Source organism: Furipterus horrens, unplaced genomic scaffold (assembly GCF_987537825.1).
Source record: "Furipterus horrens unplaced genomic scaffold, mFurHor1.1.pri manual_scaffold_3, whole genome shotgun sequence".
Lineage (NCBI taxonomy): Eukaryota > Metazoa > Chordata > Mammalia > Chiroptera > Furipteridae > Furipterus > Furipterus horrens.
The window spans coordinates 129,424,696-129,439,895 of record NW_028327173.1 but is presented as its reverse complement, the minus strand read 5'-3'; the positions used below and the strand labels follow the sequence as shown (position 1 = coordinate 129,439,895).

The following is a 15,200-nucleotide window of genomic DNA, read 5'->3' as shown; positions in this document are numbered from 1 at the left end:
AGCTCTCTCCTTTGCTGGATTTCCCCCTCACTATCCAGTGGCTTTAGCTGTCCCAAACTTCTCTGGTCCTTCATGCCAGAAAGACTACAGTTATTTCTATCAGAATTTTAGCTGCCAGTGTAGCTACAACTATGGCCTGCCTCCAGGCTAAGAATCACAGGAACAGGGAACTCAGCCAGTGCAGTTCCCTCCTTCTAAGTGTCTGTTGTCTTCCAGACCCGCCTTTCAGTTACCTTCAGGTGGCTGGTTTTGTTTAAAGTTTAGAATTGCTATCTGAGAGAATTCATCCATTAAGAGGTAGCTCAGCCTTCCTAAATTGAAAGCCTTGCCCATTTAATGACCTCTTAGAAATAAAAAATTAATTAAAATATATGGAGAAATGATCTACGAGCAGTGAAGTCCCTCGTGAAATTTTTTCTTTACATTTTCATATTGAGTCAGTATTAATTTTTTCATTCTCAGGGTTTTTGTTTTTCATTAGTTGAATTCGCACCTATAAATATTATCCACATTTTTAGCCATGACAGTGTTTATTGCTATTTAGTTTTTAAAAATCTACAAATCTTAAACATTTGACTTAGTGGTGAACGTAAATAAAAATGTATTATTCTTCTAGAAGTGCAGTTAATGAAATAGGAACTCTAATTTTTACCATGATGAAAGTGTGCATTTTTATATTATTTTTAAAATGTTTGAATGCATGCATGTGTCTTTCGTGATTAACAAAATGTTATATTTATGATCTTATGATTTGTTTTAGCTGTCACAACTTGGACAAAAATAGCACAGAAGAACCTTAACATGAGCATCTACTTGGACTTGGATAAATGTAAAAAGAAAAGTCAAAATAGCCAGCTGTTTCCTTCTCTATCAATGTTCTAACAGTGAAACTTAGAGTTTGTTAATTTTTAAGGAAATTCTATACTTAATATGTATACTGATGAAAAGAATAAAGCATTTCAGAAATAAATTTTCAACATTATACATTCTCCTGTTATCTTTGACAAATGGGGGAGTACTTGGAAAGAAAGCTGTCTAAATATAATGTTGAGATATTAATATAATAACTAATGTTATTGAAGCTAAGGAAAGTTTAACAATTTAATATACCAATGTTACTCTTCTGGTTCGTGACTCTCCTCCTTATTAGGTTTCGGGGGCTCCGTGGAGGTAGTGAAAGCCAGCAGCCAAATGCTGAACAAGATGGTTTATTGAGTATGTGACATGGCAGGCTGGAGTCCGGGCAGACACCAGCAGCCGGGGTCAGGGCGGAGTGAGTTTTTAAAAAGTTCTGAGGCTTGGACTATGTAAGCAGTACAGGGTAGGCTAAGCTGCCCCCTTGTACAGCCAGCAGGTTGGCGCTTGGACAGTTGCCATCTCCTGATAGCTGCCTGAGTCTAGGGCAGCTAGGGGCAGCGGGGAGTTGAAGGGACTCCCTGCAGATGGCTCAGATGGGGGAGCTGAAGTTTCTGAGAACAGAAAAGTTGCTAAATTCCTCTCTGCAGATGAGGATACCTTTGAAGGACAAAGGCAGTCACTGGTGCCACGGGCAGCAGATTTATTGGGGATTAGGCAGACCCTGACACCAGCAGCCAATTGCTCGAGAGAAAAAAGCTATTACAAAGGCCAGGGAGCTTGTCCTCCCAGTGCACCTCATCAAAAGGGATCTAATTTACAGACAACATCCTGATAATAAATACAAGAGTCACAGGATTGTTTCTGCAGCCGAACCCCATGAGTCAGTGTCATACCAAAGCATAGGTCAAGAAAAGTAATTCGTTGCATAGTAGCCTGCTAATCTAACTTAATTCTGGGATGTAATTTAAATTATATTTGGGCTGCTATAACACATTACCATAAACCAAGTGGATTAAATAGCAAACATTTCTCGCAGTTGTTGGGGCTGGGAAGTCCAAGATAAAGGTCGGGTAAGGACCCTCTTTCTGATTTGCAGACACTCACCTTCTTGTATCTTCACATGGTGGAGATAGGGAAAAAAAGAAAAAAACACTCTGGTCGCTTTATCCCCGTATAAGCTTTACCCCCATGTCCTCATCCAAACCCAATTAGGGCAGGAAAGGACAGTTAGCCCATTGCACCATATCATGCTCACGGCTTAAGGAGAGAATGTCATGCAGAGACTAAGCTAATCGAGGTGATAAGCTACAGAGGAGATGAAGCAATGTCCCTGTTTCCTCTATAAGGAGACTTCAGACTGTTCAAGAAATTTCTGGTATGTTAAAAAGAAAACATGAAATACAAAGGAAGTGGTCTATTTTGTTCTCTTTGCACTTAAAAGTAAATACTCTAGCCTTCTGGTCAAGAGGGCAAAGTAGATAAATGCTTGCCCCCTTCCACAGTCACATCAAAATTACAGCCAAATTACAGAACAGCCATTGAGAACCACCTGAACACTAGCTGAAGCAAAGTCTTATAACTAAGTATATAAAGAAGAAACCACATTGAGATTGGTAGGAGGAGTGGAGACATAGAATAGGCAGGTCCTACACCATGTGGTGATTAAGAATTGAGGGAAATATCGCTGCAGAGGGTTTTCCTGAGGAATAAGGGATCCCACACCAGGTTCCCTGGCCCAGGGCACCAGTGCTGGGAAGAAGAGACCCCAAAACATGTCTGGGAAAACCAACAGGGATGGCCTCCAAGTAAGACAGGTCTGCTACAAATAGACTCTGCAGGTCTTAAAGGGACTGTACACAGATGCATTCTCTGCTCTCCAGCAGAGAGCAACTCAAAACACACCAGGAAGGAACTAAATTGACTGGCTTCAGGGCGAGGGCTAGACAAGCAGGGGTTAAGACAGCTCCCTCCCAGGACATAGTACCGGCAGATGGCACATGGCCTTGTTCCTTTGTTCAGCTCTCCTCCCACCAGCCTGTAGAAGCTGGCAGGCGCCAAACCTGGGCTCTCCATTAATCTGCCTGACACCCCTTACCCCACCCTGGTGATTCACTGAGACCCTGCCCCACCCTACTCTAGCACTTGGCAGAACCTCCTCCAGTGGCTTCTCCACACAAGCAGCCTGCCTCACCTCATAATGCATGCAAACTTCTCTAAGACCTCTCAAAAGTTCACAAACCCCAATAAGCAGCGGCTGGCATAAGCAGTAGGCAGTCTTGGCTCGGAAGGTGGCTTCAACTAAACGGACACAAACCTGGTACAAGAGAGAGCTGACCCCAGCTCATATCATGGTGACCACCAAAGTCTCCCTAGCCTGACATTAGCAGCAGCTGGCCGAGGTTTGCAGAATAGCCTCTCCCAAACTCCTCGAACCCCAGCACAGCAGCAACCAACTGCAGATCACTTTGTAGCTTCTATCAGACAGTTCCAAGCTGTCACAAGCAGTGGCTGACCTTGACCAGCACCGGTCCCACTAAGGAGGCTCCCATCAGTAGATGCAACTCCCTCATAACACCTTACCTAGAGTAGTCATGGCCAGCCCTCACAGCCTGAGGGTCAGTCATACACACTGATGTGCCAACAGCAGTCAAGGTGCAACTACAAAAGGAGAGCATACACAACCCACACAAGGGATACCCCTGGAGCACCCAGCTCAGGTGATCAAAGAGATTGTGCCACTGGGCCCCACAGGACACCTACTCAAGGCCACACCACCAAGCCTGCAGACAGTAGGTCTACCTAATAATACATAGGACCAAACAGAGGAAGTCGGCCAAAATAAGGAAACAAGTCCTAAATGAAAGAACAGGATAGAACTCCAAAAAAGAGACAATTGAAATAGATACAAGCAATCTACCAGAGTCAGAGTTCAAAACACTGATTATAAGGATGCTCCATGAACTTAGGGGAAGAATAAATGAACTCTGTGAGAATGTCAACAAAGATGTCTTAAGGGACCTCTTTAACAACATCAAGTGTAACATTTGCATTATAGTGGTACCAGAAAGAGAAAAAAGAGATCAAGGAGTTGAAAACCTATTTGAAGAAATAATAACCAAAAACATTTCTAATCTGGAGAAGGAAATAGCATTCAATTCCAAGCAGTGCAGAGTCCTAAACAAGATGAACCCAAAGAGGCCTGCACCAAGACACATCAGAATTAAAATGCCAAAGGTTAAAGATAAACAGAGAATCTTAAAAGCAGCAAGAGAAAAGCAGTTAGTTATGTACAAGTGAGATCCCATAAAACTGTTAGCTGATTCCTCAACAGAAACCTTGCAGACCAGAAGGGCATGACACAAAATATTCAAAGTGATGGAAGGCAAAGACCTACAACCAAGATTGCTGTAACCAGCAAGGATATCATTTAGAATCAAAGGAGAGATTGTTTCTTAGACAAGAAAAGCCTAAGAGTTCTTCACCACCAAACTAATGTTAAAAAAAAATGTTAAAGGAACGTCTTTAAGCAGAAAAGATAAAAAATAAAAATATATAGGAAAGAAAAAATTCTCATTGACAAAGGCAAACCGTAAAAGCAGTGGATTAATCGACTATAAAGCTAGTACAAATTTTAAAGGCAAAAGTAGGAAGATCATTTGTAATATAAATTAAGAGACACACACAAACACATGCACAAAAGAAGTTAAAAATAATGACGAAAACAAATGTGGAGGCAGTGAATAAAGACTGTAGTGATTTTAGAATGTGTTCAAACTTAAGCAACCATCAACTTAAAATAGACTGCTATATACATAGCTTGGTATATATGAAGAAAATGGTAACCACAAACCAAAAATCTCTTAAGACACTTAGAAGAAATCAAGAGAAAGGAATCCAAACATAACACTATAAAGAAAGTCATCAACATAGAAGAGAGCAAGAGAATAAGAAAGGAACAGAAAAGAACTACAAAAACAACCAGAAAACAATAAAATAACAGTAGTTACATACCTACCAATAATTACTTTAAACATAAATGGATTAGCTGTTCCAATCAAAAGACATACGGTGACTGAATGGGTAAAAAAGCAAGACCCATACATACGCTGCCTACAAGAGACCCACTTCGGATTGAAACTAAAGGGCTGAAAAGAGATATTTCATGAAACAAATGAAACAAAAAGCTAGGGTAGCAACACTTAGACAAAAGTGGACTTTAAAACAAAGACTAATAAGAAATAGAGAAGGTCACTTCAAAATGATAAAGGATCAATCCAATAAGAATATAACTCTTGTAAACACCTACACAGTCAACAAAGGAGCACCTAAAAATATAAAGCAAATAATAGCAGACATAACCCCCTTTTGACCCAAATGGATAGATCATCTGGACAGAAAATCAACAATGATAATAGTGGCCTTAAATGAAACCTTAGAACAGATCGATTTAGTCGATATATTTAGATCACTTCACCCAAAAGAGTATTCATTTTTCTCAAGTGCATATGGAACACTTTCCAGAATAAACGACATGTTAGGCCACAAAATAAGACTCAATAAATGTAAGGAGATTGAAATCCCATCAGGCATCTTCTCCAATCACAATCGTATGAAATTAGAAATCAATTACAAGAAGAAAACTAAAAAACTCACAAACACTTGGAGACTAAATAACATGCTACTAAACAATGAGTGGGTTAACAATAAGGTCAAAGAATAAATCAAAAATACTAATAAACACAATGATCCAAAAAAATCTATGGAACACAACAATTCAAAGACAGAAATTCAAAGCAACATAAAAAAATCAAAAAAAGCTAACCTTACACCTAAAAGAACTAGAAAACGAAAGAAACAAAATCCAGCACAAAGAGAAGGAAGGACATAATAAAGATCAGACCAGAAATAAACAAAATATAGTCTAAGAAAATAATAGGAAAGGTCAGTGAAACTAAGAGCTGGTTCCTTGAAAAAAATAAACAGAATTGATAAACCTTTAGCCAGACTCATCAAGAAAAAAAGAGAGGGGACCCAAATAAATAAAATTAGAAGTGATAGAGAAGTGACAACCACCAAAGAAACACAAAGAATTATAAAATACTATGACCAACTATATGCCAACAAATTGAGCAACATGGAAGAAACATATAACCTTCAAAGACTGAATCAGAAAGAAAGAAAATCTGAACAGTCCTAAAACTACTAACAAAATTGAATCAGTAATCCAAAAATTCCAACAGACAAAAGCCCTATACCAGGTGGTTTTAGAGGTGCATTTTACCAAACACTCAAAGAATTAAGATCTTTCCTTTTCAAACTATTCCAAAAATTAAAGCAGAGCAAAGACTCCCAAATCCATTTTATGAGACCAGCATCACTGTGACACCAAAACCAAAGGCACTACCAAAAAAGAAAATTATAGGCCAATATTCCTGATGAACTTAGATGTAAAAATCCTCAACAAAATACTAGCAAACTGAATGCAGCAATACATTTAAAGATTATACATCATAATCAAGTGGGATTTATTCTTGGATGTCAGGTTGGTTCAATATTTGCAAATCATTGCGATACACCACATAAATAAAATTAAGGATAAAAATTATTGAATATATCAGTAGATACAGAAAAAGCATTAGACAATCCAACACCCATTCATGATTAAAAAAAAAAAAAAAACTCAGCAAAGTAGAAATAGAGGGAACATACCTCATCATAAAGTCCATACATGACAAACGCACTGCTAACATCATAATGATGACAAGCTGGAAGCTTTTTCTTTAAGATCAAGAATAAGACAAGGATGTCCACTTCTACCACTTTTAGTCAACATAATAATGGAAGTCCTAGCCACAGCAATCAGACAAGAAAAAAAAATGAAGCCATCTAAATTGGAAAGTAAAAATTGTCATTTGCAGATGACACGATACTGTATAGAAAGAACCCTAAAGATTCTACCAAAAAACTACTAGAACTGATAAATGAATTCAGTGAAGTAGAAGGATACAAAATTCATATTCAGAAATTGGTTGCATTTTTATACATCAATAACAAACTATCACAAAGAGAAACTAGAAAAACAGTCACATTTACAATTGCATGAAAAAGAATAAAACACCTAGGAATAATTAAAACACCTGGGAGGTAAAGGACCTGTGCTCAGAAAACTAGAAGACATTGAAGAAAGAAACTGAAGAAAATACAAATAAATGAAAGCTCATACCATCCATGTTCATGACTAGGAAGAATTAATACCATTAAAATGCCCACAGTAAAAGCAATCTACAGATTTTATTCAATCCCTATCAAAATACCAAATGGCATTCTTCACAGAACGAGAACAAGTAATCCTAAGATTTACACAGAATGACAAAAAGATGCTAAATAGCAAAAGCAATCTTGAGAAAGAAGAGCAAAATTGGAGGAATTACAATACCTGATATCAAACTATACAGCAAGGCTTTAGTATTCAAAACAGCATCCTGGCATAAAAACAGACACCTGGATCAATGGAAGAGAAGAGCAAGTCCAGAAATAAATATACATCTATGTGGTCAATTATTCTATAAAAAGAAGGCAAGAATATACCATGGGGTAAATACAGTCTCTTTAATAAATGGTGTTGGGAAAACTGTACAGCCACATGTCAAAAAAGAAAAAAGAAACTAGATGACTTCTTATACCGTATACAAGAATAGACTTAAAGTGGATTGAAGACTTAGATGTAAGACCTGAAACCATAAAACTCATAGGAAAAAAAAAAAAAAAAAACAGGCAGGAAACTCTGTAACATTGCTCTTAGTAATGTTTCTTTTTGATATGTCTCCTTGGACAATGGAAACAGATCGAACTACATCAAACTAAGAAGGAAAGCAACACAATGAAATACAATCTACTGAGTGGGAGAAGATATTTTACCATGATACATACATTAAGGGTTAATATCCAAAATATATAAGGAACCTGTACAACTTAACACCAAAAAAAACCCAAGTTTTATTAAAAATGGGCAGAGGACCTGAATAGACATTTCTCCTAAGAGGACCTAGTGATGGCCAACAGATATATGAAGATGTTCAACATCACTAATAACAAGGGAAATGCAAATGAAAACCACAATGAGATATCATTACGTCACGCATGTCAGAATGGCTATCATCAATAAATCAAAAAATGTTGGCAAGAATGTGGAGAAAAGGGAACCCTCATGCACTGTCATGGGGTTATAAATTGGTGGAGTAAATAGCATGGAGGTTCCTCAAAGAATTAAAAATAGAACTACCATTGTACCTAGCAATTCCACTTCTGGCTATTTATCCAAAGAAATCAAAAACACTAATTCAAAGTTATGTTCACCCCTGTGTTCATTGCAGCATTACTTAACAATAGGCAGGATATAGAAGCAACTTAAGTGTCCATCAATAGACAAATTGATAAAGAATAGTATATAGCTCTGGCCAGCATCGTCCCATAAACTGAAAGATCGCAGGTTCAGTCCCCACTCAGGGTGCATACAAGAGGCAACTGATCCATGTTTCTCTCTCACATGGATGTTTCTCCCCCCCCCCCTCTCAAATCAATAAGCATGTCCTTGGGTGAGGATTAAAAAGAAAAAGTGATATAGATATAATGAAATATTACACAGCAATAAAAAAAGTGAATCTTGCCATTTGTGACAACATGGATGGACCTGGAGGGTATCATGCTGAGTGAAATATCTCAGACAAAGACATACCATATGATTTCACTTCTATGTGGAATCTAAAAAACAAAACAAATGAACAAAACAAAAACCAACTCATAGATATAGATACACTGACGGTTGTCAGATCGGGGAGGCGGTAGGGAAGGATGGGTGACAAAGGTAAGGGATTAAGAAGTACAAACTGGGAATACAGTCAATAATAACTATGTATGGTGTTAGGTGGGTACTAGACTTACCAGGGTGATCACTCTTCGTAAGGTATGTAAATGTGACCACTATGTTGTACACCTGAAACTAATATAATTTTTTTCTGTCAACTGTAATGGAAAAATAAAAATAAAAATAAAAAATTTAAGAAATAAAATATATTCTCATCAATTAATGTATAATAATTATTTTTAGCTTGCCTTAAAGTCACATAAAAGAAGGTCACTGCCAGTGTTCTGAGATAGAAACCTTTCTGTGGTACCTGTAACAATTGGGTCTTTTTGGAAGAAAAAAAAAAGTCTCTGGGAAAACCTTAGCCTTTCTCAAACTGTCCACAGCTTAGTCCCATCTGTCCTGGTGGGGGTTACTCAGCAGCCCATTCACAATATTGTCTGGATTACAGTTGCTTCTAGAATATCATTATATATATCGTCGTCGGCAGCCGTCTGTCTCTAGAGACGATGGTGTAGCTTCTTAAGAGTCTATCTGCACCGCCGAGAATGGCTGTGCAGTCCGACTCGGGAGTGACACGGTATCTGTCTCCTCCCGTGTTGAATCGACATCTTGCGATGACGCTGGAGTGTCCTCTCCAGTGAAGCTGAAGCTACAGAGCCTGGGCAGGGTGATATGGAGGGTCTGCTGTTGCCCATGCAGCAGACCCCCCCTCTCTTCGCAGCTGAAGGGTCCAAGGGAAAGACGGAGTCAATACAGCTTGGCTTCAGGTGCGCCGCAGGAGTTGCCGGTGTTGACTACAACGTCCAACCGCCTTAGGGACTCCGGCTCCGGATCTTCTGTTGGGGTTTACTCCCTTAGCCTTTCCCCTGAAGAGGTATGCCGCAAGGCAGCGGAGGTTTTTTGGAATCAGAGTTTTCCTTCTCTGATGTGCCCTGACTGGAAGATCGAACCAGCGACACTTAGCTCGCAGGCCGACGCTCAATCCACTGAGCCAAACCAGCCAGGGTTGACGTTGTAGTCAACACCGGCAACTCCTGCGGCGCACCTGAAGCCAAGCTGTATTGACTCCGTCTTTCCCTTGGATCCTTCAGCTGCGAAGAGAGGGGGGGTCTGCTGCATGGGCAACAGCAGACCCTCCATATCACCCTGCCCAGGCTCTGTAGCTTCAGCTTCACTGGAGAGGACACTCCAGCGTCATCGCAAGATGTCGATTCAACACGGGAGGAGACAGATACCGTGTCACTCCCGAGTCGGACTGCACAACCATTCTCGGCGGTGCAGATAGACTCTTAAGAAGCTACACCATCATCTCTCGAGACGGACGGCTGCCGACGATTTATTAAATCAAAGGAAAAGAAAAAGAAAAGAAACCAATTTTATCTGTCTCCCAAGGGTGGTTCTCCTCAAAATTGATTGCTTCCCTGGGAAAGCCCTGATCAAAGATCAGTAGGAAAGAGAACTGCTCTTCCAGGTGACAAATAGGTAATACAGCTTCAGTTTTATAGATGGAAACAAAGCTCGGAAGGTTAAGTATCCTGTTCAAAGTCATACCTGGTACATGGTGGAGCCAAAGGCAGTGCACATCTGCTGCTCTAAGTGTGTCCTCTTTCCACAGCTCGAAACTGCCTGGTCGAGGAAGCAGGAGGCTTGGAGTCTTGCCAAGCCTCTCCCCACTGATCAACCGAAGCCAGTCACTTTTCCTCTCTGTTCTCCTATTTGATGAGTTGCACAGAGCAGGAGCATCTATCCTGGGGCCCTGAGGCCATGCACTCACCTGAACCAGATGGCTCAGGATGGTCCACAAATAAATGCTGTACTAGTGAGCTCACACAGGAACTGCCAGGCTCCGCACTGGTCAGAGAGAATGTGAGCAGTTTGGCATAAACATGGGAATGGCCGGCTCACTTGGCATAGATGGGGCTCTACAATGAAATAAAAAGGCAAAATAAAAAAGGACAGAGGAAATTCAAGTAAAGAAAAAAAAAGTTTGGAGACTTCCGGGCAAGATGGAGACATAGACAGACACGCTGCATCTCCCTCCACAACTAAGAAGGAATACAACGACATACCTTAAAACTAGAAACAACCAGAAGTTCCAGAAAATCAAACTGCATGGAAGTCCAGCAAACAAAGATATAAAGAAGAAATACTCATCCAGACATGTAGGAGGGGCAGAGAAGATGCGGCGTGGTGGCGGCAGCAGCGGTGGGCCAGTGGAAAGCACAGTCACACGTTTTAAAGTCAGGAGAGACACCTGGGGAGCGATTCCAGCTCCTCGCCAGACTTCAAAGCTCACAGTCCCAGCACCAGGGAAAATCAAGCCTCATTGCTTCTGACTGTGTGGACCAGTGGGGGTTGGGGTGGAGGCAGAAACTGCCAGTCTCTCAGCAGAGTCTGCTTGTTTAAAGGGCCCCCACAGTTCTAGAACATCCTCAGACCCACACACTCTGGGAACAACAGCCAGGGCAGCAGCTAGAGGGGCGCCAATCTGGTGCAGAAGTGGGAGAGGTGTCTGGAAAAGGGGCGAGTGCTAGACAGGCGGCATTGTTCCCTCTTGGATCCCTCCCCCACATACAGCGCCACAACGTGGTAAAACAGGTCGCTCTGTACTGACAAATCCCTAAGTCTCCGCCCCTTACAACGTAACAGGAGAGACAGCTCTACCTGGGACATGGAGACAAACAAACACAGGAGCCTGTCAGAATGAGGAGACAGAGAAGTATGGCCCAAAAGAGGAAACGGACCAAGGTTCCAGTGGGAGAACTAAGCGACAAGGAGAGAGCCAACCTAACAAATGAGGAGATAAACAACCTAACAGATGTAGAATTCAAAACACTGGTGATAAAGATGCTCACAGGCTTGACAGATATGCTTGAGTACGGCAAACGCATAAGAGAAGAAGTGAAGGCTGTGCTAAGGAAATGAAGGAAAACCCACACAAAACCAATGGTGAAGGGAAGGAAACCAGGGTTCAAATCAATGATTTTGAACATAAGGAAGAAAAAAAGTCAACTAGTGCAGAATGCAGAAGCAAGAATTGAAAAAAATGAGGAAAACTTCCCAAATTTTGCGAAGGAGATGGACATACAGGTCTGGGAAGCACAGAGGGTCCCCGCCGAGCTGGACCCAGAGGAGACCACACCAGGACGCATCATGATTGAGATGCCAAAGGTGAAAGATAAAGACAGAGTCCTAGGGGCAGCAAGAGAGAGGCGGAGAGTTGCCTCCAGTGGGGTGCCTATAAGACTACCAGCTGATTTCTCAGAGGACACTTTGCAGGCAGGAAGGGACTGGCAAGCAGTATTCAAGGTGATGAAAGGCAACCTGCAACCAGGACTACTCTATCCAGCAAGGCTATCATTTGGAATGGAAAGGCAGATGAAGTGCTTCCCAGACAAGGTGAAGCTAAAGTTGTTCATCATCACCAAGCCATTATTATAAGGAATGTCAAAGGGACTTACTTAAGAAAAAGATCAGAACTATGAACACTAAAATGAAAACAAACTCACAACTATCAACAATTGAATCTAAAAAATAAAAACAAAATCCAACTAAGCAAACCAAAATAGAAACAGAATCATAGATTGGGGATCATTTGGAGGGTTATCAGCGGAGAAGGAGGAGGGTGAGAAATGGAGATATGGTACAGGGATTAGGAAGCATAATTGGTTGGTACAAAATAGACAGGGGGAAGTTAAGAATAATATAGGGAAGGGTGAAGCCAAAGAACTTACATGCACGACCCATGGACATGAACTAAGGGGGGGTGGGATTGCTGGAGGGAAGGGGGGGTACTGGGCAGAGAGGAGCAAAAGGAAAAAAATTGAAACTACTATAACAACATAATCATTAAAATATACTTTAAAAAAAAAGTTTGCCCTAAACTAGAAGCTTCCATTTCATCACCACTGGGTAATTTTGTACCAGGACAGATTGCAAGACAGACTCATATCCTAGTGTGATCAAAATTGTGAATTTTTGACTTATGCCCTTAAAATGTACAAATTTTAGGTAATGTTCAAAAGAAATTGAAGCTGGGTGTGAACATTTTAATTCATTAAATATGCCCAGGTCAGACCTCAGAGAAAAATTTTAATATTTTTTTAAATTGCATGGCACCAAGAATCCTGACTCCAGGGGCTTAGGAAACTGTACTGATGTGACGTAATAAAGAAAACTGGAAGTTGAATTTCTGGTTCATTACAGTGACCACATCAAAATGTACGGAGACTAAGCAGAATTCTGGACTAACTCCACTTAGCTGAACTGAACAAGGTTCAACAGAATCATGACATTTCAAAAACTGATATCCAAAGAGATTCTTGGCTATGATTAGTATGTACCAGGCTTTAAATATTTGTAGCTGCTTTTACAATGGAAACCTTCAGATGACTCTAAATTATCAAGCATCAGCCCCATCACCGTGGCTCAATTTTAAGAGGAACAGCGGATTGTACAGCCCTATGGATTGTACCAAGATAACATGGTACCCTAAGAATCCAGAGACAGCCACATGAACTTGAGGGTCTCCTGAAGGATCATGGGTAAGTGGCTGTAAATAACATGTTGACTTGCCTGCCAGCATCATTTCCCCAGATTTTTTTCACCCTCATCTCCTTTCACACATATGTGTCAGGTGGAGCTGACACTGTTGCTGATAATAGTACTTGATTACAGGATAGACAAGTAACCAAACTGAGCCAGTGAGAGGCAGTTAGACTCCTGCTGAAGTCATTGCTTGAGAGCCACAACAAGGCCCAATGTCTTTTCTGCTGAACTTAAACTGGAGGGCTTTAAAGATGAGGCTGTAGACATCACCACAAGATGCCCAAGAATGAAGGCAATGCAGGGATCAGAAGTGTCCAGTGACATCCTTTGAACCCCTGGGTCTATCCTTAGCATAACCTGACTGTTGTGGCCTGAGGCAGACACAGCCTTGAGAAGGATGCAAAGTCCAATGGATGACTTAAACATCCTAAGACAGCTAAAGAATTGCAAACCAAACAAAACATAAGAAACAATGACATTCAGACATCGTACATCAGGAAGCCCAGGACAGAGGTTCCTAAGAGAAAGGACATGAACAAGGTAAGCCCTGCAATTGCACCAGTTGACTTTCTGGAGAGAGAGTTTTAGCTACAGCACAGGCAGTTCTAGCCAAGAGTCCTCCCTCCATTGCAGATATAGAGTTGAGCACCTGGGGAGGTCAAGGCGGGCTACAGAGGGGAGAATAATGGAGAGAAGAGAGCTATACAGGAGCAGAGTTCTGGAGGTCTGCAGGAGATCATGTGACTGTGATCAGTGCATGTGTGTGTGAGGAAACAATCTGAAGCAAGGGGAAGAACCACCTAAAAAGATTATGGGGAGCAGGAACCATCTACTTTGCTCACGTGGGGCCAGAAATACGTAGTCAGCTCCCATCAATCTATCACCTCGTTATTCATAGGGGACTGGCAGAGTACTCAAAAGGGTTTAGCCTCAGGAATGTGGAAAACTAGAGTAAATGATATTCTGGTCCTACCTACCAAACAAATGCAAGACCAAATGGGATCAAACTGCTTTCAAGTAATTTGAAATCCAATCAAAACTTAGCAGGAAAAAACAGAGGAAAAGAAAGCTGATGAAGAGAAAATTTTTTCAATAGAAACAAACCCAAAAATGTCACGGATGATAGAATTAATAGACAAAAAACATTAAAACAATTATTGTAACTATATTCATATATTCAAGAAGATAAAAGAAGTTTGAACCTTTAAAAGATTAAAATAAAATATTTAAAGGCCCATACTGAACTTTTAGAAATGAAGAAATTTAATGTCTGAGGTGAAAAATATGCTAGATATATTTGTAGAATAATATTATTTATAAATTAAATTTAAGAACTGGGTTTTTCAGTTTAGGTTTAGGCTACTGTGGCTCAGTTGGTTGGGCATAACCCCCCACACCAAAAGGCTGGGGGTTTGGTTCCTGGTCAGGACACATACCTAGGCTGAGTGAAGTTTCAATCTCTGGTTTGGGCGTGTATGGGACGCAACCAGTCGATGTTTCTTGCTCACATTGATATTTCTATCTCTGGCTCTCTCCCTCCATCTCTTTTTAAAAATCCGTAAACATATTTTTAAAAATAAACCAAAAGTAAACTTTTGTTTTTCTTTTTTGTTAAGATTTTATTTATTTATTTTCAGACATAGGGGAAGGGAGGGAGGAAGAGAGGGAGAGAAACACCAGTTGGTTGCCTCTCGCACGCCTCCAACCAGGGAGCTGGCCCAAAACCCAGGCATGTGCCCTGACTGGGAATCAAATGACTGGGAATCGAACCAGTGACCTTTAGGTCCACAGGCTGGTGTGCAGTCCAATGAGCCACACCAGCCAGGGCAATTCTCCATTGCTAGAATCAAGACATATTTGATACCCACCCCCCCACCCCCACCAAGTTTCCTGAATCGACAAGTTCACTTTTTGGCTTAAGACAGTT

General features: G+C 40.8%; 1 protein-coding gene across 2 annotated transcripts in view; it reads left to right on the top strand.

The window, feature by feature from the left end:
- SCFD1 (sec1 family domain containing 1) overlaps positions 1-926 on the top strand; it is a 106,150-nt gene extending 105,224 nt beyond the window's left edge. For both annotated transcript variants that reach the window (XM_090270171.1, XM_090270172.1), the window contains one exon: positions 761-926. In XM_090270171.1, the coding sequence (XP_090126297.1) occupies positions 761-784 (24 nt within the window). In that variant the 3' untranslated portion in view covers positions 785-926. The remainder of the gene's footprint in view (positions 1-760) is intronic.
- The last annotated feature ends 14,274 nt before the right edge of the window (positions 927-15,200 follow it).